A 24348-nucleotide genomic window follows, 5' to 3' on the forward strand; every position below is an offset into this window, starting at 1 on the left:
CTCCAAGATCAACACTGCTAGATTTATTGAGAAAGGAGTTTCATATACAGAACCAGTCAAGTGGCATGAAGACAAACATACCAGTGATAGTCAGGCCGGGACAATCAACCTACGTGCTTACATAAACTTGTCACCGGCAACCTATAAAACAGGCAGCGTCGCACACATGATCGTGCTGCCTGGGCGACCCAGTGAGTGTGCCGGGTCAATGCGCGGGTTACCTACAGCACAGACACAGCAGTCGCACAGCAGTCTGACCGGGGGAACGGTACGGACAACACTCCTGGAGCGCAGCATCGCCAATTTATGTGCACATGGAACGAAAACGAATATACTCGGCTCGACGTCTCGCCGGGCGCAGCGGTCGCCCACGCCCTGTCGGGTCACACATGGACCCCGGCCGGTCTCTCCCGCTCGTACGATCAGTCTGGCTCGCCCTCACACACAGACACACACGCATACATACACGGACGCGCGCCCACAAATATGGGAGCGCGCGCCGCCCACGCGCAGTCCCGACTGGCGTGCTTTATATCGTCAGCGCGGTACGCCGCGCAGTGTCCGTCCGCTGCCCGTCTCCACTGGGGGCCGGCCACCCCTCCATCCTCCCCGCACTGTCCACCGGGCCAGAGCTGTACCCGGTTCGCCCGGCGTACCCCGGCCTTACCGCCGGGCGCTTCCTGAAGTCGCCGTCTCCGTTCGACCAGCCTCTCTCTGTTCCTGATCCGCCAGCCGCCGCTGTTCAGTCTGTCCGGTCCCAGCCGGGCGGTTCTAAGCGGCTCGCGCTGCCGGCAGCACGGCCCGACCTGCCGCCACTCTCTCCCTCTCACCCCTCTCTCCAGCACCGGGGCGCCACCCTGTCTGCTCCAGTCGGGCCGGTCGGGCCGCGGCAGCCGTCACCGGTCCCCGACGCACCGCAGTCGGCGCGTCCCGCCCAGCGCCGCTACGGCAGCACAGCCATCCGCCGGCGGCGCCTCACTCGACACATTATCTCCTAACGTCACCTGACGTTCCCGACATCACCCAGACGTCACCTGACGCCGCTGACGCCGCCTGAGCGTCTCCACTAGCGCGGGCGGCCTCACGCCGGAGCCGGCCGGCGGCGCGGGCTCGCTTCCTAGTCGGGCGACGGCCGAGCGGTGCTATTGGTGGGCGCACTGGACGCCCGGGCCGCCGTGCATCTCTTCATCCTCGTCGTACGCCTCTGCCCGGCTCGACCTGGCGGCGGTGACAGCGAATGCGGGCTGCGTCAGTGGGGGCGGGGGACCGTGCGGCAGTGGAAGGGGGCGACAGCGGGGAGACTGGCCGTGAACTCAGTAGGGGAAAGGTGCGCCAAACCACCAACAGTCCGGGTGACGCTGATGGGGGGACGTAGGTCGATGTCTTGGTTATTTTAGTTCACCCACTACCAGCGTCGAAGCATCACCTAACTCTGCATTCATCGGTCATCTATCGAAACAGGCTATCTGTTTTTAAGTCGCGACAACAGGGTACGGGCATGCTAAGATCTAACACAAAGCCAGGATAAAAAACGACACAATATCTACCACCAACATCGACCCAATATTTTCACTGCCATCCGTACAAAACAACAGCTATCACTATAAGACCAAACCGCAGAGCACCCGGCCGAAGGGTTGCGGAGAGTGACAAACAGGAAACGCCCTGGTTACCCAGCGGAGCCCTCGGGTCGGTGGAACTTTGCTGAAGGAGCCTCCGGCGGGCGTGGGGGAGGAAGGAGGTGGTGAGGGGCGCTACGTCACGTGGGGTGATGTAACGTCAGACATGTGACCGGCCGTGGGGTTAGCCCGCTCGGAGCACCTCGCAGCTGGCCGGGGCTGCAGCGGTGGTTCGGGTGGAGGAGAAACGGAACAGCCTCCAGCATGGGTAGACATGGGCATACTGAGGGACCAACATACGAACTAACAGCCGTGAATCAACAAAGCCCACAACCAGACCGACTCATAGACCCTCACAAGCAGACAGCTGGACGGACGGAGGGACGGACGAAGGGACGGACAGACGGATCCAGATTGTCACACTGCCACTGGGACTCTCAGTCCCTAAGGTCCGCAGGTCGCTGACGAGAGCAGCTGCGTCAACCAGCTCATACCACCTCACTTATACCACCATATCAACACCCATTCCTGGGAACGAGAAACAAAACCCCCGGCGTATGCAAGCATCGGGAGCCCCTTCCAGTCCTTCCCCAGGTATCCCCCATCGCCCCCTCCGGCGATGGGGGATAACTGTCCGGGAACCTCCGAGTCCGGGAACCCTGAACCCCTGACACACCGTCGCAGCACCGTGCCCTCACCGTGACTGCGAGCTGGGGTCAAAGTCGTCCAGGTGGACGTCCTCGACGTGCGCGCCGCTCGGCTTGGTGAAGGCCGGCCGGGGCGGCAGCAGCGGCTCCAGCTTCGGGTACACCGACTCGGGCGCCCACTGGTTCTCCGGGAAGTCGACGTCGAAGCGCACGTACAGGTTGCCCTTGTCGAACGGCGAGCGGTGGATGGGGAAGCCCTCTCCGCGCACACCGCGGCGGGTGCCTGGGGGCACAGCGACCGGTCAGAGGAGCGGGCAGCACACCGCTGGTGGGGATAGACACCATACTCGGAAATCAACGAAGGCACCCGGGTACAAACATAGAGAACTGGGCAACGCAGTTCTAACCTGAAAGGTTCAATTCACTTACGCACTCGCCAAAGATGAACTTTTCACGTTGTTACATTTCAGTCATTTCAGCTGAATTTCAGTTAACATCGTCATTTCAGTTGCTCGTACATTTCAGTTGTTACATCTATATTGACACTAAACTGAAGTACTTATGGGAAATGGCGAGAAAGTAACCAGATGAAAATGCTAAGCGCCCAGCATGCTGTCCGTAATTTAACGCTGTTGTCCACAGACCACAACACGTCTATCATACATGGAAACCCGCGCCAATCTACCAATCTCCAGTCCTGAAATTGCTTACGGGTCCTCACGTCTCTGCATTGTGCCCATCGGGTCTCGAGTTCCGTCTGGGGCCGCTCTCATAACTCACTGTGTCCTCTGGAGCCGCCCCAGCGTTCAAGGTGTCCTATGCCCTCCCCCCCATTCACCGTACCCCCAAGGCCGCCCTCCGTTCTTACCTGGGGCCAGCACTGCCTTCTCCGGGCCAGTCCCCGACTGCACTCACCATACTCTCTCAATCCAACCTCGGGTCTCACCTCAGGTGAGACCTCAGGTGAGACTGGCGCCGGCACTGTGCCCTCTGGAGTCGCCCCCTCACCCCCCTCACCTCTCACTGTACCCTCTGGGGTCATCCCCTCAGCTCTCACCTGGCGCCAGCACTGTTCCCTCTGGGGTCGTCCCCTCAGCTCTCACCTGGCGCCAGCACCGTTCCCTCTGGGGTCGTCCCCTCAGCTCTCACCTGGCGCCAGCACCGTTCCCTCTGGGGTCGTCCCCTCAGCTCTCACCTGGCGCCAGCACCGTTCCCTCTGGGGTCGTCCCCTCAGCTCTCACCTGGCGCCAGCACTGTGCCCGGCTCTGAGGAGATCACCACAGTTCGGTCGTCCAGGTGCTTGATCGGGATTTGGAATCCGCACAGCGACTCCGTCAGAGAGATCTTCTTGGTCATGTACAGATCCTGCGGGCAGACAGAGGGAAGCGGTGAACCTAGAGATCTTCTTGGTCATATACAGATCCTGCGGGCGAAGTAGAGGGAAGGAGTGAACACAGAGGTCTTTTTGGTCATGTACAGATCCTGTGGGAGACCGAACACCCAGTGCCTCATTGAGTTTGAAATGTGCATCGCTGACTATTCCCACCCATTCTGATGATAGAGCAAACGCCGCCGCTGCCGCCGCTGTGATGGAACCGGCGCGCACAAATAGATGTGTCAACACCGGTCAAGGTCCGACATAAGCGTAAACAGAGCCTGAGTCGGGCCGAAGCTCAGCCAATGTGAATATATCCCCGGCGAGCATATTTTCGGCTCGCCGCAGCGTCGCGTCAGTGGGATGGTCGTCAAGGCATGGGACGGGCGTGTATTTACCACTTATTGTGCTTTCTGGGCCTAAATATGACCTCGACAGCATACTTACAGAAAGCTATGAACGTATGCTCGTCCCAAGCACAAAAGTCTCTCAGCCAGTGTTTGGCCCTAACCACAGCCATCCCCTCATGCATGGTACCAGACCTATAGCTTCCCGGTTGAGTTCGGCCGCCGGCTGTCGAACGTGGAACCGCGGACGATCGCCGCCCAACTGACATCCAACTGGACCACTGGTGACTTAATTCAGCCCGAATTTTGCGAGTGGAAGACGCCGGAGGCGACTATGCAACAGGTGTATTCCCAACGGATGAGTGTTGAAGATGAGCAACATAAATAAAAATAATGATATGTACCTTTATTTATTTCTATAGAACCGTTTATTTTTGCGGATGTCTTATGATTAGCACATGCATACATTTACGACCACGAGGAACAACGCGCAAAAGTCGTCGAAATAAAGGCAAGGAAGCCGTTGACAATGGGAAGAAAAGTGCACCGATGTGTGCTTAGCCATACTAAGGTTGATGAAACGGTGGAAACCACCATACGCTACCTATCACACAAACCTGATCTTATCATCAGGAGATTTACGAATGAACACAAACATTATAGGCAGTGAATAAAAGTCACATACATGTAATTCATACATGTGATTCACCGCATAACGACGTCGCATGAAAATAAACCCCAACCAAAGGCAGTCAAAATCCGGCGCTCATCAAACCCAGCCGGGTGGTCGGGCACAGCCAGTTTTCCGGAGTCCCCCCGCGCGCTATCACCACCGCGCAGCTCCGTACCGGGACAATCCAGAGGACGGCGGCGAGGGCCCGCCACCGCGGCGGACTTCCCGGACCGGCCCGCAGCCGCCGCTCCGGCCCACGGACTGCGAGACGGGGCCGACAGCGCGGCGGCCCGCCCACGCCGTACGACAAACCCGGGGAGCGGCGACCCGGCGCACTACACGGTGCGCGTCAGCCGAGTGGAGGCCACGCCGAGCACCACCAGCGGCTGGTCACGGTGGAACTCCACCATGCCGTCCAGCGAGTCGAACGACGCCTCGTCCTCCTTGGCCTGGCCGAGTGCCAGCCGGCCGTCGGCGCGCCGGCGGACCGGCAGGTGACGACACCCGCCCGCCAGCGCCACGGACAGCGTGGCCACGCACCCGGGCTTGGTGGTGGGCCGCACGAGGAAGGAGCCGTCGGTCCGGCCGTGCAGCAGGCGCTCGGCCCGGCCGCGGTGCACGTCGCGGTACCAGGGCCGCTGGTCGGCGCGGTCCGGCTCCGACTCCGTGCTGTGCCGGTTCGCAGAGCGGTCCAGACCGGCGGTGGCGCGCTCCTGCAGCGAGGTGCTCGAGCCGATCGACGACAGAGAGCAGGAGGAGCCGAGCGGGTCCGCGCCGCGCACCGACAGCCTGCCGGCCGCCTGGCGGCGCTGCAGCGCCTGTGCCAGCGCCAGCGACAGCGGCGGCGGCGGCGGGGACGGCGGCAGGGACGGCGGCGACCCGGACAGCTCGGTCGACCGCTGCTTCATCCGGCGCTCCGCGGCAGCGTCCGGTGACGGCGGATCGGCGTGCCAGCCAAAGGCAGCGGTCACCGAGCGCGCCGGACTGGCGGCCCGCGGCGGCGGCTCCGTGATTCTGATAGGTGCGGCAGCGCCGGCGGGCCGCGGGGGTACACCTGCCGACCTGGACGGCACGGCGGGAGCAGCCGACAGCGGCTGGGAGTTGGCCGGCTTTCTGGCGGGCACGGCGGGAGCTACCTCATGTGACTGCGGACCCGCCGCCCTTCTGACGGGCAATCGCGACTGAAGCTCTGCCGGCCTCCTGGCGGGCGGCGCGGGGGCGACAGGAGGCGGCTCTGAGCCCGCCGCCCTTCTGACCGGCAGCCGCGACTGGTCCGGCGCCCCTCTGACGGCCTGTGTGGGGACGAGACGCGGCGGCCTGGGGTCGGCCGCCCTCCTCACCGGCACCGGTGGACTGACTGCGCTCGGCTCTGGCGCTGCTGGTGGATACTGCCGCTCCATTGCCAGATATTCGGGCCCGCTCATATCGATGTAGTCTTCCTCGAACGCAGCCCCGTCAATGGTCGTATAGGCCGGGTCCACTTCATATCCATTCATGGCCATATACCCCAGGTCCGACTCGAGTCCATTCATGGCCATATATCCCGGGTCCGATTCGAGTCCATTCATGGTCATGTAACCCGGGTCCGATTCGGGTGCGTTCATGGTCATATAGCGCTGGTCCCCATCTGCGCCCGGCTTACACATGACCAGGTACTCCTGCTCGACGGCTGGGGCGGGGCTGGTCGATCGGCGACCGAGCCCCGGCGGCCGCGGCGGGTGCCGGCCGCTCGGTTTCGGCGGTCGCGGCGGCGCGGCTCCGGCAGACTCCGCGGACGGCAGCGGCGCGGCGCGCGCCCACCGCTGCCCGCTGTGGACGGCCGTATCGCTGGCCGACGAGCCGCTGCGGTTCACGGCGTGCCGTTCGGCCGTCCTCTGTCCCCGGGCGGCGCCGCGCGCCGGCCGACCCGGCTCGGGCGCGGGCAGGTCGGACGGCGGCCGCGGCAGGCAGCCGCCCGGACCGCGGGTGGGCGCGGGCGGCGCCAGGCCGCCGCCCAGCCGCCGCTCCCAGCCGGCCACCCGGCCACTCATGGCGCTCTCCTCTGGACCGGAGAGCCGCGGGGACCAGACACACGCTGACACCCGACTGCTACGCCGACAGCCGCTGACACACGCTGACACCCTGAGGCCAGACTTTTCCTGCGCCGAGTCCCGCTGGCACACCCAGACACCAGACTGTTCCCGCGCCGAGTCCCGCTGAGACACCCAGACACCAGACTGCTCCTGCGCCGACTGACGCGACTAGGGTCGAACGCCAGCGGCGCCGTCCGCCGTTCGCCCGGCTATCTTTACCACATCCCGCCGGTCAGCGCAGCCAGAGCGGACGGGCGCCGCGGCTCCGGAGCCGCCAGGGGAAGGCCACGACACGCCGTCAGCTTCCGGCGGGCGCAGCGCAGCCGCCGGGACAACAGAAGGGGGGACACCACGGGACAATCCGCGGAAACCCTCCCAGCCAGGGACAGTCTGCCTGCCGCTGGGGGTAGCCGCGAGGTATTCCAGCCGAACACATCATAGGGGGGTCCACCCACGGTGACTGGTTCGTACCCACGGTGACTGGTTCGTACCCACGGCGACTGACGGCCGCAGCTCATCGCCGCACCCGATAACTAAAAGCACCGCACCGAATCGTCAGTTCTTGTTGCAGAATCATGAACTTCAGTTGCTTCAGGAGATACAATGACGATACATTTGGAACTTGAGTACCATGCTCGCACGCAGATATTTCGAACTGAATCAGTTCTAACGCGCTAAGTAATTACATAAATGATGTAGTTAATTCGTCAACGTGTCCCGAAACCTGTGTTTTATTTTTGTTTTCTGCAAAGTTTTGAGCTCTCAATATACCTTGACCCCAAACGGGAAGACCGAGCTAAGCCCAACTTTGCAATTACCCAATAAACAGATGTTCATTTCGACTCAACCTTGGACGCTTGAAGCAGACGGCAACAGTAGTCAGCCACGCGAGAATGGCCACGCGAGAAAACACCTGTCATCCTTCCCAATCAGGATGCTTCAGTTTAGCTGCTGTTCAGTCATGTCTTTCCCAACTCCCATGTTTGCATCTCTAGGATCAAATGCGTGTATGGAAGAGAATCATTAAACCCAGAGAGAAGAAAGTGGAGCAGGAACCCGCCTCAGTATAAGCAATGGACGACGTCTTTGTCATAGACCAAAATATCACGCCAAGAACATACAACTCTTCCTGCAGTCTTCCGCAGAGTACCTGAAGACCGACGCATGAGTACCAAATACTCTAAGGAGGGTGTTAGCTGTGATGTGGATTCACTTCGTTGATCGTGTTGCGCTCAAATTTGCCCGCTCATTGTGTTCGTACTCACCCTGTTCACTGTTCAGCCCCATTTTGTGTTGGAATTACATACATGAGTGATTCACTGGAACTTTGGAGATCTCGTCCATCATCCAAAAAGAACAGCTTTGCTGTACATGTCATCAATGAGTTGCTGGTGTTTTCATGCAACGCGAATTAAACTTTCCGTCAGACTGCCAGGAAGCCACACGGTTGATTGCCGAGGGGAATTTGACAATAACACATGATAACATCAATAAATAGAATACAGCCCACGGAGCGGCCAGCCAGCAGCTGAGCGCCGTGTGCCTGTGGCGCTACTCACGTGCCCTTCCCGCTGGAACACCTCGTGCGGCACCTGCTGCAGCACCACGATCACGTCGCCGGGCTCGATGCCGGGCTTCTGGTTCCCCTCGCCGCGGAACGAGATCTTCTGGCCATCCCGCATACCCTTGTCCACGTGCACCTGAGGAGACACACAGAGAGACACGGAGTGACGGGACCTGTCTCCGACACACAGAGAGGCACGGGGTGACGGGACCTGTCTCCGACACAGGGACACGGCACGGGGTGACGGGACCTGTCTCCGACACACAGAGACACGGGACGGAACCTGTCTCCGACACCCAGGGAGACACGGGGTGACGGGGCCCGTCTCCGACACACAGAGAGACACCGGGGGGGGGGGGGACGGGACCTGTCTCCGACACACAGAGAAACACGGGGTGACGGGACCTGTCTCCGACACACAGACACGGGGTGACGGGACCTGTCTCCGACACACAGACACGGTACGGGACCTGTCTCCGACACAGAGGCACGGGACTGGACCTGTCCCCGACACATAGAGACACGGGGTGACGGGACCTGTCTCCGACACACAGAGAGACACGGAGTGACGGGACCTGTCTCCGACACACAGAGAGACACGGAGTGACGGGACCTGTCTCCGACACAGAGAGAGGCACGGGGTGACGGGACCTGTCTCCGACACACAGGGACACGGGGTGACGGGACCTGTCTCCGACACACAGAGACACGGGACGGAACCTGTCTCCGACACCCAGGGAGACACGGGGTGACGGGGCCCGTCTCCGACACAGAGAGAGACACGGGGTGACGGGACCTGTCTCCGACACAGAGAGAGATACGGGGTGACGGGACCTGTCTCCGACACACACAGAGCCGTGGCGGTGACGGGACCTGTCTGGATTAAAGACAACACCATAAAGAGAAGAGATGCAAGCAGGTAATGCCTTAGGGAAAATGAGTTGTTGGGTTGAGTTGCTAAGCATACCAGGCAACACTCAAATAATAAAGGCAACATAATATGTCCAATGCTTTTTATCACTCGCTAAACATGCATCACATGAACAGGAAAAATTAGCAACTGCAGATCTGAGATTCCCATGGAGAGCTGCAGTCTCAATAAAATAAACAACGCTGCTAAAACTAACTGAAAAAAGTACCGGAGTAAATGCAACGAAATAATGTTTTGTGATATAGAGACAGCTCATGACATACGAGGCCGGATCAAGCCAGGACGGCATTTTATAGACGGCCTGCCCAATACCCCCATTTCAACCCTCCCATAATGCTGTGCCGACCGACTGCCCGCCGTGCGTACCTCCAGTATTTTGACCTCGCTGGTGGTCTTTTGGCCGTGGCAGGCGCGGCAGCGGTCGCGCTCATTCATCAGCTCGCCCTCGCCGTGACAGTCGGAGCACATGACCTGCTTGTGCTGCACCATGCCGGGCCCGATCTGGCGCGTGTGCAGCTTGATGCCGCGTCCGTGGCAGCCGCGGCACGGCTCGGGCGCCTTTCCCGAGCGGCCGCCCGTGCCGCCACACGCCGCGCACACCACCGACTTGCTCAGCTGCAGCTTGGACGTCTTGCCGTTATACAGGTCCTCCAGTGTGACCCTGCGGTGGAGAGGGGTCAGTCACTGCTACAGCCTGGACGCCTTGCAGGTCCTACAGTGTGACCCTGCGTTAGAGAGGGGTCAGTCACTGCTGCGGCCTCCAGTGTGACCCTGCGGTGGAGAGGGGGTCAGACACTGCTGCGGCCCACAGTGTGACCCTGTGGTAGAGAGGGGGTCAGTAACTGCTGCAGCCTCCGATGTGAACCTATGGTAGAGAGGGGGTCAGGTCAGCTGTCATCATCAGAGGGCTCTTCACGGGCCATGTGTGCTGTAGGACCGCACACAGCCTCCAAGCTCCGCCCACTGCGTCCCTACGTCAGCCTTCCGTCACCGCACACAGCGATCGCTGTGGCCGGTCGGGACTGGCCACAACGATGGCTGTTTGCGGTCCACCGCACGCAGCCGTGTGACGTCAGAACCGCCTACCCATCCCCTGCCGCCACTCCTGCTGTACACACCGCACTCAGCAGTTTGCAGTGCCCATGAACAGCCCTCGGGGATTATTGGGCCGGATTAGGTAGATTACATGCAGTGATTACGAGCGAGCGAGCGCAGCGAGCGAAGTGAGTCTTTTCAATATAACGGAAAAATCTCAGTATGAGCGGCCCGGCCCGGCCCGGCCCGGCCCGGCCCGGCCTGTAACGCTTTTGAGAGGCTTATATCTCAGCAACCGCTGGACCGATTGGCCTGCGTCCTTTTTTGTTGGGTAGCCCCATCCCTTCTACCCCGTAATTGACTACTTTTGATACATCTCAGTGACCGTCGTGGCACGTGCCACGTGAAAAGTCAAGGGTGTTCAAGCTGTTTTGCAAAAGTAGTGATTTTGAGAGGCTCATATCACAGCAGCCGCTTGAGCGATTGACTTGCGGTAATTTTTGTAGGGTAGCAGCATCCCTTCTACCCAAACTAGGATACTCTCGATGCATGTGGGTCACCCCCAGTGCACGTGCAAAATACAACAATAAGAGGTGCCAAATTTGTTCCCATTTCCGTAACTCGGTAATTACTGGGGCGATTTCGCTGAAACTTGGCATACAGGTAGGCACCCACCAGGCAATGCATTCCCATGTGTTGCGGTTAGGGTGCTACTGCACGTGCGCACGTGCAGGGGGCGTTTCCAGATCTCGAGAACGGCTGGGCCGATTGCGCTCAAATTTGGTACACGGTTGGGGACCAGTTAGTAGGGTGCCGTGCAAAAGTCATTTTGGACCCCGTTTGCACGTGCGCACGTGCAGAATGCCGCTTCCAGATCTCAGGAACGGCTGGGCCGATTGCGTTCAAATTTGGCACACCGCTAGCGACCAGTTAGAAGGGTGCTTTGCGCATGCCCGTTGGAAGCACCCTCTCGCCCTTCCGCACGTGCAGGGCTCACTATCTCGCTCGCTCGTTCTTCGCCCAAAAGGCGTTTTACTGGTTTTATACCAGAACTGTGATAGTAACGAGTCGACAGGACTCTCCGGAAGTGGTATTTCCCAGCTGCCACTTCTCGTGACTTACTCATCAAGTCATCACAAAGGAAAGCTAATTCCTAAGGCAAAAACAGAACAATGTCTCGCTTAACTCGCTAACTTGATCTTGATGTGATGACCAGGCAACTCCGCAGGCGGGCTATCGCTTCCCTCCCAGCCGCCCCTCGCTCCGCCGCCGCCGGTAGCGCCACCTACTTGAGCGGGTAGACGGTGTCCTCGCCGCGGCGCGGGCCGCGGTGGCGGCCGCCCATGCCGGCGAACATGCCGTCCAGGCCGCCGCCGAAGAAGTGGCTGAAGATGTCCTCGCCGAAGCCGCTCATGTCGTGCCCGCCGCCGCCACCCTCCTGCAGGCCGCGCAGCCCCTGTGTGTCGTAGATGCGCCGCTTCTGCGGGTCGGTCAGCACCTCGTAGGCGAACGAGATCTCCTTGAACTTGTCGCCCGCCTCGGGGTTCTTGTCCGGGTGGAACTCCTTGGCCAGCTTGCGGTACGCCTGTAGGGGGGGGGGGGGGACGGTCAGTCGCCGTCCTGTTGGCCACGAACGGAAGAGAACCACAAGGTCGGTCGCTCTTACGGGGAGGTGTAACAGCGTACTGCCAGTCATTACCGGAGAAGTAGGTATGATACGGCAAGTCACCGACATTACATATACCAGGGCACTTTACAGTCTATAGGGGAGAGTGGGGTAAGATGCCCAGGGTGGGAAAGACGCCCCACCCCCTCTAGCGGCGAAACAAAGAATCGAACCTGGAAATTAATGTTCTTAGCGTAAAGCGGAAGCCTGCCTTGTTAACTGCACAAAAATTTGCGAAGCTCAGTTGGGCAACGGCTAGCTGGTGATTGCATGTTTTTTATTTGCTGCTTTCAAAAAATATTTTGGTGTCAAAACATTGTAAATATCAAAGAGGGTAGATAATTTTTGAGTCCCTTGCTATAGTCGTGATACATTAACATGCGTGTACTGTGTCCCTAACAGTTTGTTTCAGGGTGCAGTTTTATGGCTAACAAATTGTACTGATTTAATGTTGATTCGGTACCTTGGGGTAAGATGCCCCCTGTCCTGATGGGGAAAGACGCCCCCCTAAATCCGTAGGCTGTCCTTCAAGCAGCCCGTCAAATCATTTATTACATACTTGTGATGAGAGACAAAAGCCGATCTGGGACTATTGAGAGTCCAGTACGGTCGGGTGCTCCCCATGCCGGTCTCTCGGCACACACAGCGACTTTTTGGGCGGCATCTGACTCTGAGAGCCCTCACGACGGCCTCTGTGGGCCCCATTATTGGCTCCAGGGCCCCTCACGACATCCTTTGAGGGCTCCCACGTTGGCTCCACGGGCCGCGCTGACATATTCTGAGGTCCCCACGATGGGCTCGAGGGCCCTCAAGCATCATGAAGACCTATAAGGGCCCCACAGTGGTCTCCGAACGCCACCACGGAGGCTTGTTTGGCCGCGCTGGACTATGATGGCCCTAACGATGACCTCTGAAGCCCCTTACGACTACTTTTGAGGGCCCTTACGATGATGTTTGGTGTCTACTGCAGTCTCGAAGGGACCACTGATTCGCTCAGGCGATTCACGTGCCCATTTATGCCACTTATAGTGCAGGGGGCATCTTTCCCAACGCCAGGGGGCGTCTTTCCCAACCTGTGGGGTAAGATGCCCCCTTTCACTTCTTCAGGAAAATGCTTAATAGCAAAAAAAGTTATCATATTTCAGGCACGGAAGTGTGATATTTTTGGAGAAAAATGATGTCGGCTTCCGTTGAAACTCCAAGTTTTTGCTTTCCGATCGTCATTTTTGAATAATATATGACATAGTAAAACCCTGGGCATCTTTCCCCACTCTCCCCTAAGCACTAAAGGTATTGTACATCAGGGTCAGTTGGTGTCAGCCGGGGGACGTCAATAACGGACAGCACCGGTTCCATTCAAAACGGAATGCAGCTTTAAATGTTGTGATTGACGGTACACAATCAAAGAAGTAAAAGCGTACAACAGATACGTGGGTAAAGCAGCATCAACTAGGTACTTATCAACCAGTGGGCGGGGCGATAATACGAGCAGAAGGCCGGAGCGATCCCACAGTTGTAATGCTATACGTGCTGTAGCATCATCACTCACTATGAACTGCAAACTGACAGCTCTTGGTGTCACTATATGATGTGAGCAGAGGGGTGTTCACGGACACCGCACACTGCTGCTTGCGGTGTGTGCGGTGCGTCCAGCAGGCGTGGGGGTAGGGGATGGGTAGGCGGTTCTGACGTCACGGCTGCGTGCGGTGGACGGTCCGCTGTGGCCAGTCCCGACCGGCCACAGCGATCGCTGTGTGCGGTGACGGAAGGCTGACGTAGGGACGCAGTGGGCGGAGCTTCGAGGCTGTGTGCGGTCCGACCGCACACAGGGCCCGTGAACAGCCCTCAGGTAACAATTGTCAGCTCTGCCAGATGCATGGCATGCAGTACCTTCGTGACCGCTGTGGCCGGTCGGGACTGGCCACAGCGGACCGTCCACCGCACGCAGCCGTGACGTCAGAGCCGCCTACCCATCCCCTACCCCACGCCTGCTGGACGCACCGCACACACCGCACGCAGCAGTGTGCGGTGCCCGTGAACACCCCTCAGAAACAGGAACACGACGGCGGTAAAAGAAAGCTCGCACAAGTTTTGAGCCAATAGTTACTGCAGTTTCACAAGAATGTTTATTTTGGCAGTTTTTGGCCGCTGCAGGCTAAAGAGATGACCTTAGGTCAAATCTGAGGAAATAATTCAGAATGAGAGTTAAAAGGGCAATCCAATGCATTTTCTGCGGTGCTGTAGCTCTATACATTTCCAAGTTATGAGCCAGTTTTAATTGCCGAAATAGGCGAAACCTGATCTTTGATGACTTTTGGTGAAACTTTTGACCCAGTCTAAAAATGATCAAAGTAATTTGGTCAATATTCTCAATGCCCTTTTAAACACAGCCTACCATGTGTCACTATACGGCCCAGGAGTCAAGTTAGAAAGGGATGGAGGGGGGGGGGTGTTTAAACACCCTTAACCAGGCATGGAAGTCTATCTGGACCACGGTTGGATGAAGTTCAGGTTGAGGCCAGGCCAAGTTCAGGCCAAGGTGAAGCCAGCTGTCAGATAAGACCAAATTTTAGAGTTGGATTTTGAGAACAAAAAAGTTTTCTATCTGAAGCAGTTTTAAAGTGTTGAAAAGTGCAATTCCCACTTCTAAGTAAAGTCAAAACAAGAAGTTGTTTTTCAAATAAATGTTCTGTGCTGTGGTGCCACTGAAATATCAGTAACTTCTTCAATTTTTGACCAATTGGTCTGAAAACAATGGAATGGGGGTGCTTATTGCTTAGCATGACAATACTGATGATACCTTCCAATTCCAAATGACTTATGATGGGAATAATATTGTGTGTCAGATTTCATACAAAATGAGTTCAAACATCAAAATTTGATAAACTTACCCAAAACCCACTTTGATGAGTATCCTTGTGCTACCTTATAGGATCTAAATTCTAAACACACCACTATAACATGCGCCATAGATGGCCTTGCAGGCACCAGTTTCATGTGATAAAAGGTACCAGTTTTATGTGATAAAATTTGAGTTGAAACTACACTGAAATGCAGCAGAATTTAGAATGAAGGATCTAGCTGGTGGTTAGGTTGCATATAAGTAGACTGTAGGTAAGTAACTAGTAAGTTGTAGGTTAGTAGGGAATGTTAGGTCAGGTTAGATTTCTTTTAGAGATTTTAATTGACTTGACTTTTTCTAAGACCTTTTCTATAAATTTTATGCATTATTTGTTATTTGCAATTATGCCACACTTCATGCACATCAGGCGCAAACATTGTGTGGGTGTCAATGTGCATGCAAATTGCAACATGGTGGGATTGACAAAGGGATCTTATCACCCATTTCAGCATTATCATAAAAAATCTCATGTTGTTTAGCATGGATAAATATATTTTGACTGAACAGAGTTGGTCTTTTGATAGGCAAAGACCCTAGGTTTCACCATTTACCTACCTTAGAATGCAATTCTGACATATTTTGTGGTTTTGAAGCTCAGCATTTTGGATTTGAGGCTATTCACCTAATAAATCAGTTTTGCACAGAAAAAGATCAAACTTCAAATTTTTCCAGCAATAGACCAGATAAGGGCTACCTACTCCAGTCTCCACGGCCCTGTTTCACTGCACGACTCTACAGTGGGTCATTTCCCTCTTTTGCACTCTTTTAAAACTGAAAAAATTTACAAACAAAATCATAAAAAGAAAGAACACATCCTTCTAAGGTATAAAAGTAAGATCACACATACATACTTAGGATACTTTTCACACAAATCATTTATGAATTACACCCAACCACTTGTTGAGTCTGGTAAGGTTATGTGGTATATAAGTCAATTTAGGTTGTAGGTTAGGTTGTAGGTTGTAGGTTGGTAGGTTAGGTGAGGTTAGATTAGGTTTTTCATTTCTGCTTGTATTGTACCTGTTTTTTTAAAGCATTTAATGATTGTATGAACAATTTTCTAGGTTGATACACAATTCTGACAGTATGCTGTGGTTTTTCTTCAATTTTGAGCCCAGAGTGCAAAGAGGGATTTTACCTTACAGTGTGCTACACTTTGTTGCTGTATTGGTGAGGTGTTCAAGACAAATTTGGCTTAATGCTCCAGCATTGCGAGCATCTGGGCTTGTTGATGCTTCGATGGAAACCCTATAAACTGCTGCGCATAGCTCGCAGTGTCGTGCCGTGAATCAGCCCACAGACACATATTATTTAACATGCTTTTCATGAAGTACATACACCTCATTATTAAGCTTAGGGAAAATTTAACAGGTAAGATTTGTAATGGTCATAGTCTAGTAATACCTACCTTTTTAATTTCTCCATCCGACGCATTACGGCTGACTCCAAGAAGCTGATACAACGTATTATCAGACATGACTCAGCTCGAAACTGAGTGCAAGGAACTATCACAAACTAAAACGAGACCAATGTCTTGGCGTTTCTCCACGCAAAATGTCAATTGAATACAACACCGCAAAGCAATTAATCTCCAGCGTGGGTGAAAAATTCGATAAATCAAAATCGAAACGCGAAAGACGACCGCAGGCCAAGGGCGACAAAAACCACGCGGGCAATCGTACGAGAAGGTTCTCTACAAAGCGAATGGCGAAAGAAGCTCTGTTATTTCTATTCGAAACCAGCAGCTGGTGTTGTCAGCAAACCTGCAATAAGCGAATCACAGCTCGATATTTCAACCACGAGCGTTTTTCAACGAATCATAGACCTTCAATTCAGCTTTCGAAAGCCATCACAAACACAGTGAACACAGTGAGCACAAGTTTGGCTCGTTCGTAACAAATACTCTCTCACAGGTATTTATGGTATTTATTTTCATTTATTTCTACATAACTAGTGCTCGCTGGTTTACTTTAAAATTGTTATTGATATTTCATAATGCTATCATGCACATATCATTCAGAAGGCATTTTTGCTTTTCTGACGTTCTCATTTTCGTAAGAGCATCTTAAAATTCTCTGAGTTTGAAGACTTCTAGCAAGACTTCTAGAGAGAAGTATTCTCTTAGACCTCTTAGACCAAAAGAAAGTACAAATGATTGAAATTTGAAGAGAAACGTAAGGAAGGCTAAAAATTTGCTTTTCATAAAACAAGTTTGAGTTTTGGCTACTTGAAGTCTTTGGCCTTACTGCCTTACAGTGTCTTACAGTCTTTACCTTTGTAAAAAGTCGCTAGATTTACGATGCTACTTTGTGACTCAATTATGCCGCACAAGTTCCGTTTGTTGCGGATATAATTTTGCTGAAGGCTCATGTCATAATTGCTTATTTTTAATTATATTTTATTCATTTTACTTCTTTGTGAGAAGTGATAATGACCAATTATATATAGTAATATTATGAAAGGAAGACCGAAGAAATTGTTTGTTTGAGCTGTCTAAAGTCAGCTTTGCAAGACAGGGGAAGATAACCTTGAGCACTTTTTGCTGGTATGTGGAAAACTTTCGGCTATAAGAATCAGGGTTACCGCTGCTAGGGAAATTTCCCTTTTCTATGGAAATCAGCGAAGATCTAGGGATTTATGGATTTCGCACAAAATCTAGGGAAATACCACAAACCCGAAAAAATTGTTGTTTTTTCAACAATCGAAATCATTGTTGTCATAAATTATTCTTCCGCATGTCATGTCATATGAAATAAATAGGTATGAGAACATTTTTCACAAAGTTCAGGTTTGATGCTCTCGTTTTAAATACATATAGGGGGAATTACATACCTATGTATGCATGCATATATGACTCTTGCTATTATTTCAAAACAAACTGCTTCCATGCTTTGTATTGTACCATATAGGGTGCGGCTAATTTTTTACATCAAAGTTTTTGTTTTGGCGCGATTTTTACAATTTCTAGCGCATTTCACTTCTTTACGGTCAAACTGACGGCATGCGAAATAATGCATCGACTCGTCTCTTATCGCCAGCACTACCTATACGGTATAGTTTCCCGCGTCCCGCAACACACCACAATTTGCGATATACCGCGCACTTATATTATACCACATACAGTATTTTGCTATATGCCAGCAATTTCATTAGAATCTTTTACGTTAACGTAACAGAATGTAGTTAACTGCTGTTTAGGACGCAGCGACTATAACACCTATGGTTAAAATGAGAAAAGTACGTCAAATTCCAGGAAAATAACGGTATCTAGGGAAATGATTTTCAAAATAGGGAAATTTTCGTGAGAATCTGGGGAAACCAGCGAGATGCCAGCGGTAACGCTGATAAGAATATCGATGCCTGAGCTCCAACAACTGTATGAAGAGGACAGGGAAAGGGTTATTGCAAATTTTTTGTTCACCAAAGATTTTCAAGACATAGAACGGAATAAAGAAAGTCTATACCAAATGCGGTAAATGAGAAACAGGAAAATAAGAGAGGGTCGTGAGGAACAGTGATGGCATACCTACTAAAAAGGCGGACTGCACAATCCTTTCACTGATCCATGACCCATTTGTGCCCAGTACTGAACCATACAGGATGCCGATGTAAAGGCGAAACTGCGAACAAACTATCTGCATCATTAGCCAGCTAGTGAGAATAAGGAGAAAAACCTTTATTTTGGCAGAAAAACATGGCTGACAGATCCAGACCAGCCTGCAGGCGTTAATCAGCTGTGACCGTATGGTGCAGTTCAACCTTACCTTACCTTCAAGGTGTTCGGGTTAAAGAAGGCCACTTGGCCTGAGGATCCCGCTCTCATCGAGCTCGTGAGGATGTACATTCTGGACTCTTAGGGGAAGGGGATGTCGTACATCTTGTTCTTCCAGTGATTGTCCAGCCGCGCCTTGAATTGGTTCACCGATGTCGCTGACACTACGGAGTCTGGGAGTGAGTTCCAATCGTTGACTATTCTGGTGCTGAAGGCGTTTCTGCGCACAAGCTTCCTAGCCCGTGGCTTGTCCAGTTTCCAGCGGTGTCCTCTTGTCCGGTCAGACTCGTTCCGTATCAGAAACTCCTCCGGTGTCAGCGCCATGCCTCCGTGCAGCAGCTGGTACACGGTGATCATATCACCTCGGCGTCGGCGATAGTACAGTGACGGCATTCCGAGGCTACGTAGTCGTTCAGGATATGTCAGGTGGCTCACGGAGTGGACCATTTTTGTCGCACGACGCTGAACTCGTTCCAGTCTCTTCTGGTTGCCTATGCTAAAAGGTCCCCATATCGTGTTCCCGTATTCCAGCAGCGGCCTGACCATAGCATTGAAGAGCAGAGGTAGTGTTGTCTCGTTGATGTTTGCAAAAGAGCGTCTCAATACAGCCAGGATTTGACGAGCTTTTGATACAGCCACTGATGCCTGTTTCTTAAAGTTCAGGTCACTGTCGATGACGATGCCAAGGTCCTTTTCCTCGTCGGTTTCTTCAATCGGGGTACCGTGCAGGGTGTAGGTCAGGTTTGGATTTTGGTGCCCAATGTGCATTACCTTGCATTTCGCGACATTGAGAGGAAGCATCCACTTTCGGGACCACTCACCAAGCGCGTCAATGTCGGCTTGCAGGCCAACGTCATCCTGATTGACCATCATCCGGCGGTAAATCTTCGTGTCATCGGCGAAGAGCTTTATGTGGCTGGAGACTTCCAGGGGCATGTCGTTTACGAAGATCGTGAAGAGAACTGGCCCAAGGACTGAGCCCTGTGGTATCCCGCTGAGGACACTCGTCCATCTCGATCTTGTGCCTTGGATCACGACCCTTTGTCGGCGATCGAGCAAAAAGGCCCTGATCCAGTCCAAAAGTTTGCCTTTGATGCCGTACGCTTGGAGCTTGTGGATTAGTCGATGATGAGGCACAGAATCGAACGCCTTGGCAAAGTCAAGGTAGGCTACGTCAACCGGGTCGCCATCCTCCATACAGGCGCTCAGGTGCTCCATCACCTCCATGAGTTGGGTGGTACACGACCTTTCGTGGGAGGAATCCATGTTGGGAACTGTGCAGAATACCGTTCCCGCAGAAGTGTTGCAAAAGACTGTCTCGGATGATTGACTCCAGTATTTTGACAGGAATTGCAGTGAGACTTACAGGACGGTAGTTCTCTGGCTTTCGGCGATCTCCCTTTTTGAAGATTGGGACTACCTCACCCGATTTCCAGTCCGGAGGGAGCTCTCCTGCGTCTAGAGATTTTCGAAAGATCATGCTGAGCGGGGTACACAGAGCGTGTGATGAGTCCCGGAGCACGCGGGGGTGGATGGCGTCCGGCCCTGGGGAGCTACCTGGTCGGAGGGCTGCAAGTTTCTTCTCCACTAACTGCGGAGAGACGTCGATATCTTCAAGAGTGGGTCCTTCCCAGCGGTAGCGCATTGTCGGCATTGGTTCGTCTCCTTCCTCGGTAAAGATGGTCCCGTAGAAGGCACTCAGTGTCTCAGCCTTTTCTTCGTTGGTAGAGACGAGCACTCCACGGTCGTCCAGAAGGTCCTCAACTCGGCACCTTGTTCGGAGTCTGGAACTTGCGTACCGCCAAAACGCTTTGGGATTCTGTTTCAGGTCCTGAGCCAGGCTGGACTCAAAGCTTTTTCTGAGTTTCCGGGCCAAGCTTCTCAGTTCGTTTTGGCATCGGGTGAATCTGGCATGATCCACAGGGTCCAGAGTGATGGAGTATACATCCCACAGGGATTTTTTCTTCTTCCTTAATTGCATTGCTTGACGGTTCAAGTAGATGTTTTTGTGTCGCGCCTTTTTGGTTTTGGAGCACTTCTCCGTAGCTTTGGATATGGTGGTTTTAAATGCAGTGTAGGCTTCATCAAGATCCATTTCAATAAGGCGGCTCCAATCATGTGCCCCGAGCATCCCCGCCAGGCGGGTATAGTCAGTGACCTTGTGTTGACGTGGCAGTGACATGTCTGAGTAACAGGCCAGGTTGAATCTCAGAATCAGGTGGTCACTTCTATCCAAACCTGGCTGGTATTGGAGGTTTTTCACCATACCCTCCTCATTTGTGAATATGAGGTCTAGGACATTCGGAGATTCACCCAATCGGTATCGAGTTGGGTGGTACACATGTTGATACAGGAGGCAGTCTTGAACTGTTTCTATGAACATGTGAGAAGCATGAGGAGCTGGAGCAGATGAAGTTTCCATTGTCCAGTCAATCTGGGGAAGATTGAAGTCCCCTGTGATCAGTATATGGGAAGCAGGCATTGAAACAATTTCCTTGAAGATATTGTCAGTGTGTTGCACACTTTCTTCCAGGGCACAGGAGGGGCTGCGGTATACACACCCTATGATTAAGCTGTCGCTCCCAGTGAGTGCCAATTTAATCCAGACATGCTCCACAGCTTGACCTGCACTTGAGATGGATATTTCCGAGGCTTTGAGTTGGTTTGATGCATAGATGGATACTCCCCTGATGCCACTGGTCCCTAGGTTTGGGGTTTCCGGCTCAAAGTTACTGTATAGTGTGTATCCTGGGATTTCAAGTAGAGCTGGTGATATGGGTAGCCGCTGAGCCTTCGGTATCACCTCCGTGATGAGGATAAGCTCTGGTTCCTCTCCACAAATCAACTGGCACATATCATCTCGCTTGCTGACAAACTGATCAGCGTTTGTATACAATACAGATAAGCCTTTGGTAATAGCGTGGCAGCCTCGCTGGTCTAGTCAGATCCTCTGGGGTTCTGGGTTATCTGGCCCCTGGTTGGGTGCTGGTTCTTCAGTAGTTTGGGGTTGACCCTGGCGAGATGATCTCTCACTGCAGTGAAGGGCGGCAGCCTGCTCTGCCTCCCTGGGCTTGTCAAGGTTGGGGGGCCCGTCTAGTTGGTGGGCGTTGGCGCTCTTCTCACCTCCCGCTTCCACGCTGGGGCGACCACGAGGTGTGAGGCCCCCGTTACCATCAGGGACCTCATCCCGACGGTCTGATCCAGGCGCAGGGGGGATGGTGGTTGGGGGTTCTGCCCAAAAGCATATTTGATTGCTTAACTCTTCATTTTAATGCTATTCTTCCATTACTAAATTTAATATAAGCCACTGTTGGACTAAGGTTAATGCTTATTCATTCGAACTTATATTTAAGGTTTGGTTTCTTGTAAAAAGACATCCTGAAGAAGGTGAACAAAAGAGCTCAATCTGTTACCAGCCTTGTTTGTTTTGAGTTTGACATAGTTGTATATTTGTGCTTAGAAGCAAGCTTTGATATTTTCTTGTGATTTTCAATATTGCAGATACTCACAACATTGAAGTTGCTGTAGAAGAAAATGGATCGTTTTGAATGGAGTGATGGAACCCTTCTCTTTGCTGAAACAGAAGTGTATCAACAAAAGAACATTCAACTCTATGATGGTGACAATAAGACAGACTTTGAGGGTGGTCATTTGACTTTGACAACACATCGGCTTCTTTGGCGTAACGCAAATGGATCATGTTTGGCGCTGCCGCTCAAATACATTGTCCTTGCTGAGAAAGAGGACCACACATTCTTCCATAGTGACAAGATAGTGGCGCACCTATCTGCCCCGGCGCCCGGCCGACCGGCGGGTCCCGTCAACCGCAGCAGCCACAGCCACATCAAGCTGTCGTTCCGCTCGGGTGGCATGCACGAGATGTTCTCGCGCCTGAAGGAGACCATGTCTCGGGAGGAGTGGGTGAAGACGGGTAGCTTGTCGGCCGGCACGTCCGGTGACAAGCGCGGCTACCGCGCCGGCATCGTCGGCATCGAGAAGAAGCTGGTGGCCGAGCAGCAGCAGCAGAACCGGAGCATCTCGGAGGCGTTCCGCGACCTCACCAACCTGATGGAGGCCGCCCGCGAGATGGTGGCGCTCAGCCGCCAGATCTCGGCCAAAATCACCGAGAAACAGGGCGGCATCAGCGAGGACGAGACGGTGCGCTTCCAGTCCCAGCTGCTCAGTCTGGGCGTGGACGACCCGGTGACGCGGGGCACGCACGGCTCCGGCGACCGCTACCACGCCGAGCTAGCGCGCCAGCTGGCCACCATGCTGGAGGCGCCAGCGCGCCAGGCCGGCGGCATGCTCACCCTGACGGACGCCTACTGCCGCGTGAACCGGGCGCGCGGCCTGGAGCTCATCTCGCCGGAGGACCTGCTGTCGGCGGGCCGTCAGATGACGCGGCTGGCGCTGCCGCTGCGGCTGCACGAGCTGCCGTCGGGCGTGCGGCTGCTGCAGCTGGCAGAGCTGGACCAGGACGCGGTGGCCGAGAGCACGCGCCGCCTGCTGGCCCAGCGCGGCACGCTGACCGCCCAGCAGCTGGCCGCGCTGGCCGGCGTCTCCGTGCTGCTGGCCAAACAGCGCCTCCTCTACCTGGAGACCAAGGGCGGCGCGTGTCGCGACGAGTCCATCCAGGGACTGGTCTTCTACCCTAATCGCTTCCTGGAGGAGGCCCAGGCGGATTAGTGCGTGGTGATGATAGGTGTTCAGAGGAAATGTTGATGGAACAGATGCCTTTTGTGCTCTGGGACTATTTCAATGGTGTGCGATAGCGTCGTACGATAAGTTTTATTGTTGATTTTGTATGAATTACTGTTCGAGGATTCCCGAGCATATTATTTTGAATGTCGTCCATACTCAATTAGTTTTGCAAGTGTGTGAACTCGATGGTCATGTACGACTAATTTAAACCTGCCCTTCTTCACTCTTCTGCGTCAGACTCGACTGGTAAAGGCGTATGTAAATGATGTTATTGCTCATGTCATTGCGGTGTTCACTGGCGTGCCTCTTTCCCGGTTGATGTGAGATAGGATTCCACGTGAGATGTACTATGTAGGGCTTATAATTGCTTTGCTTTCTAGTGATGTTCCTGCATCTGAAAGTCAAGGTGTGAATTTCAGTTTTTTTTCAGACCTCTCTTGCTCGCGTGTCAATGCGATTGAGTACGAGTTCTTATCAAAGTTGATTGACCAACTATACCATGAGAGCGTCGTGTTTCGTTGGCTTAATCGCTGGAAAATGTAACAAATATATCAGGAAAGGATTCGTTGGAACGTTGGAACCCCTATTGAATGGATAGCACGTATATAGAACGGCCGCCGGCGCTGCATCTCATAGCATTGCTTGGTGCTGATGGCAGCTGATGGTGGGGCTGTTGCACTGGCGTCTAACTAGCGAAAACGGTAGCTGGCGCACTGAGTTTAAAAACTAGATCACGAGCTGAGTGAGACTGACACTCCCGAAAGCTGGATATGACCGCGACAACCACCGACAGCATTGAGATAGGTGTTTATGTTCTCCCCAGCTAGTGACCATCTGACATCTTGACAGCTCGACCATCTTGACATCTGACATGAAAGTGCCGACTCCTGTGCCAGCCGGTTACGTTGATGAGCGCCCGATTTGAGCCGATTTGGTGCTGGTCACTCTGCCTCCGACGGGTGCGGCCAGCAGATGGTGGCAGTGGTCGAGGGCCGCCGTACCGGTCAGATGAGTTCGATGAGCGTGAAGGGCTGTATGATGACA

The 24348-nt window shown here is 53.8% G+C and overlaps 2 protein-coding genes across 5 annotated transcripts; one reads left to right on the forward strand and one right to left on the reverse strand.

Moving 5' to 3' along the window:
- Positions 1–8: 8 nt before the first annotated feature.
- LOC122378816 (dnaJ homolog subfamily A member 2-like) lies at positions 9–17057 on the reverse strand. Its single transcript, XM_043360328.1, has 7 exons — positions 16240–17057; positions 11553–11848; positions 9595–9889; positions 8293–8433; positions 3508–3631; positions 2318–2549; positions 9–1218 (listed from the first exon to the last, which is right to left on the reverse strand). Exons 1-7 carry the CDS (start codon positions 16306–16308, stop codon positions 1143–1145), a joined length of 1233 nt encoding a protein of 410 aa, XP_043216263.1. The 5' UTR covers positions 16309–17057; the 3' UTR covers positions 9–1142.
- Positions 17058–17158: 101 nt separating this feature from the next.
- On the forward strand, positions 17159–23869 carry LOC122378817 (vacuolar protein-sorting-associated protein 36-like). 4 transcript variants are annotated; one of them, XM_043360332.1, is made up of 2 exons: positions 17159–17376; positions 22105–23869. In XM_043360332.1, the coding sequence occupies exon 2, from the start codon at positions 22138–22140 to the stop codon at positions 23287–23289; it is 1152 nt and encodes a 383-aa protein (XP_043216267.1). In that variant the 5' UTR covers positions 17159–17376; positions 22105–22137; the 3' UTR covers positions 23290–23869. The 4 variants fall into 4 exon arrangements, with proteins under 4 accessions (XP_043216267.1, XP_043216266.1, XP_043216268.1 ...); XM_043360331.1 differs by lacking the exon at positions 17159–17376 and adding an exon at positions 17502–17591; XM_043360333.1 differs by lacking the exon at positions 17159–17376 and adding an exon at positions 17514–17543.
- The last annotated feature ends 479 nt before the right edge of the window (positions 23870–24348 follow it).

Source organism: Amphibalanus amphitrite, unplaced genomic scaffold (assembly GCF_019059575.1).
Source record: "Amphibalanus amphitrite isolate SeventyFive unplaced genomic scaffold, NRLGWU_Aamphi_draft 000065F_arrow, whole genome shotgun sequence".
Lineage (NCBI taxonomy): Eukaryota > Metazoa > Arthropoda > Thecostraca > Balanomorpha > Balanidae > Amphibalanus > Amphibalanus amphitrite.

Coding starts and splice junctions, on each gene's coding strand:
- LOC122378817 (XM_043360332.1), top strand. CDS start 22,138: ATGGATCGTTTTGAATGGAGTGATGGAACCCTTCTCTTTGCTGAAACA.
- LOC122378816 (XM_043360328.1), bottom strand. CDS start 16,308: ATGTCTGATAATACGTTGTATCAGCTTCTTGGAGTCAGCCGTAATGCG. Junction 9,890..11,552: donor GACACCGTCTACCCGCTCAA/GTAGGTGGCGCT, acceptor TCTCCACCGCAG/GGTCACACTGGAGGACCTGT. Junction 1,219..2,317: donor GACCCCAGCTCGCAGTCACG/GTGAGGGCACGG, acceptor CACCGCCGCCAG/GTCGAGCCGGGCAGAGGCGT.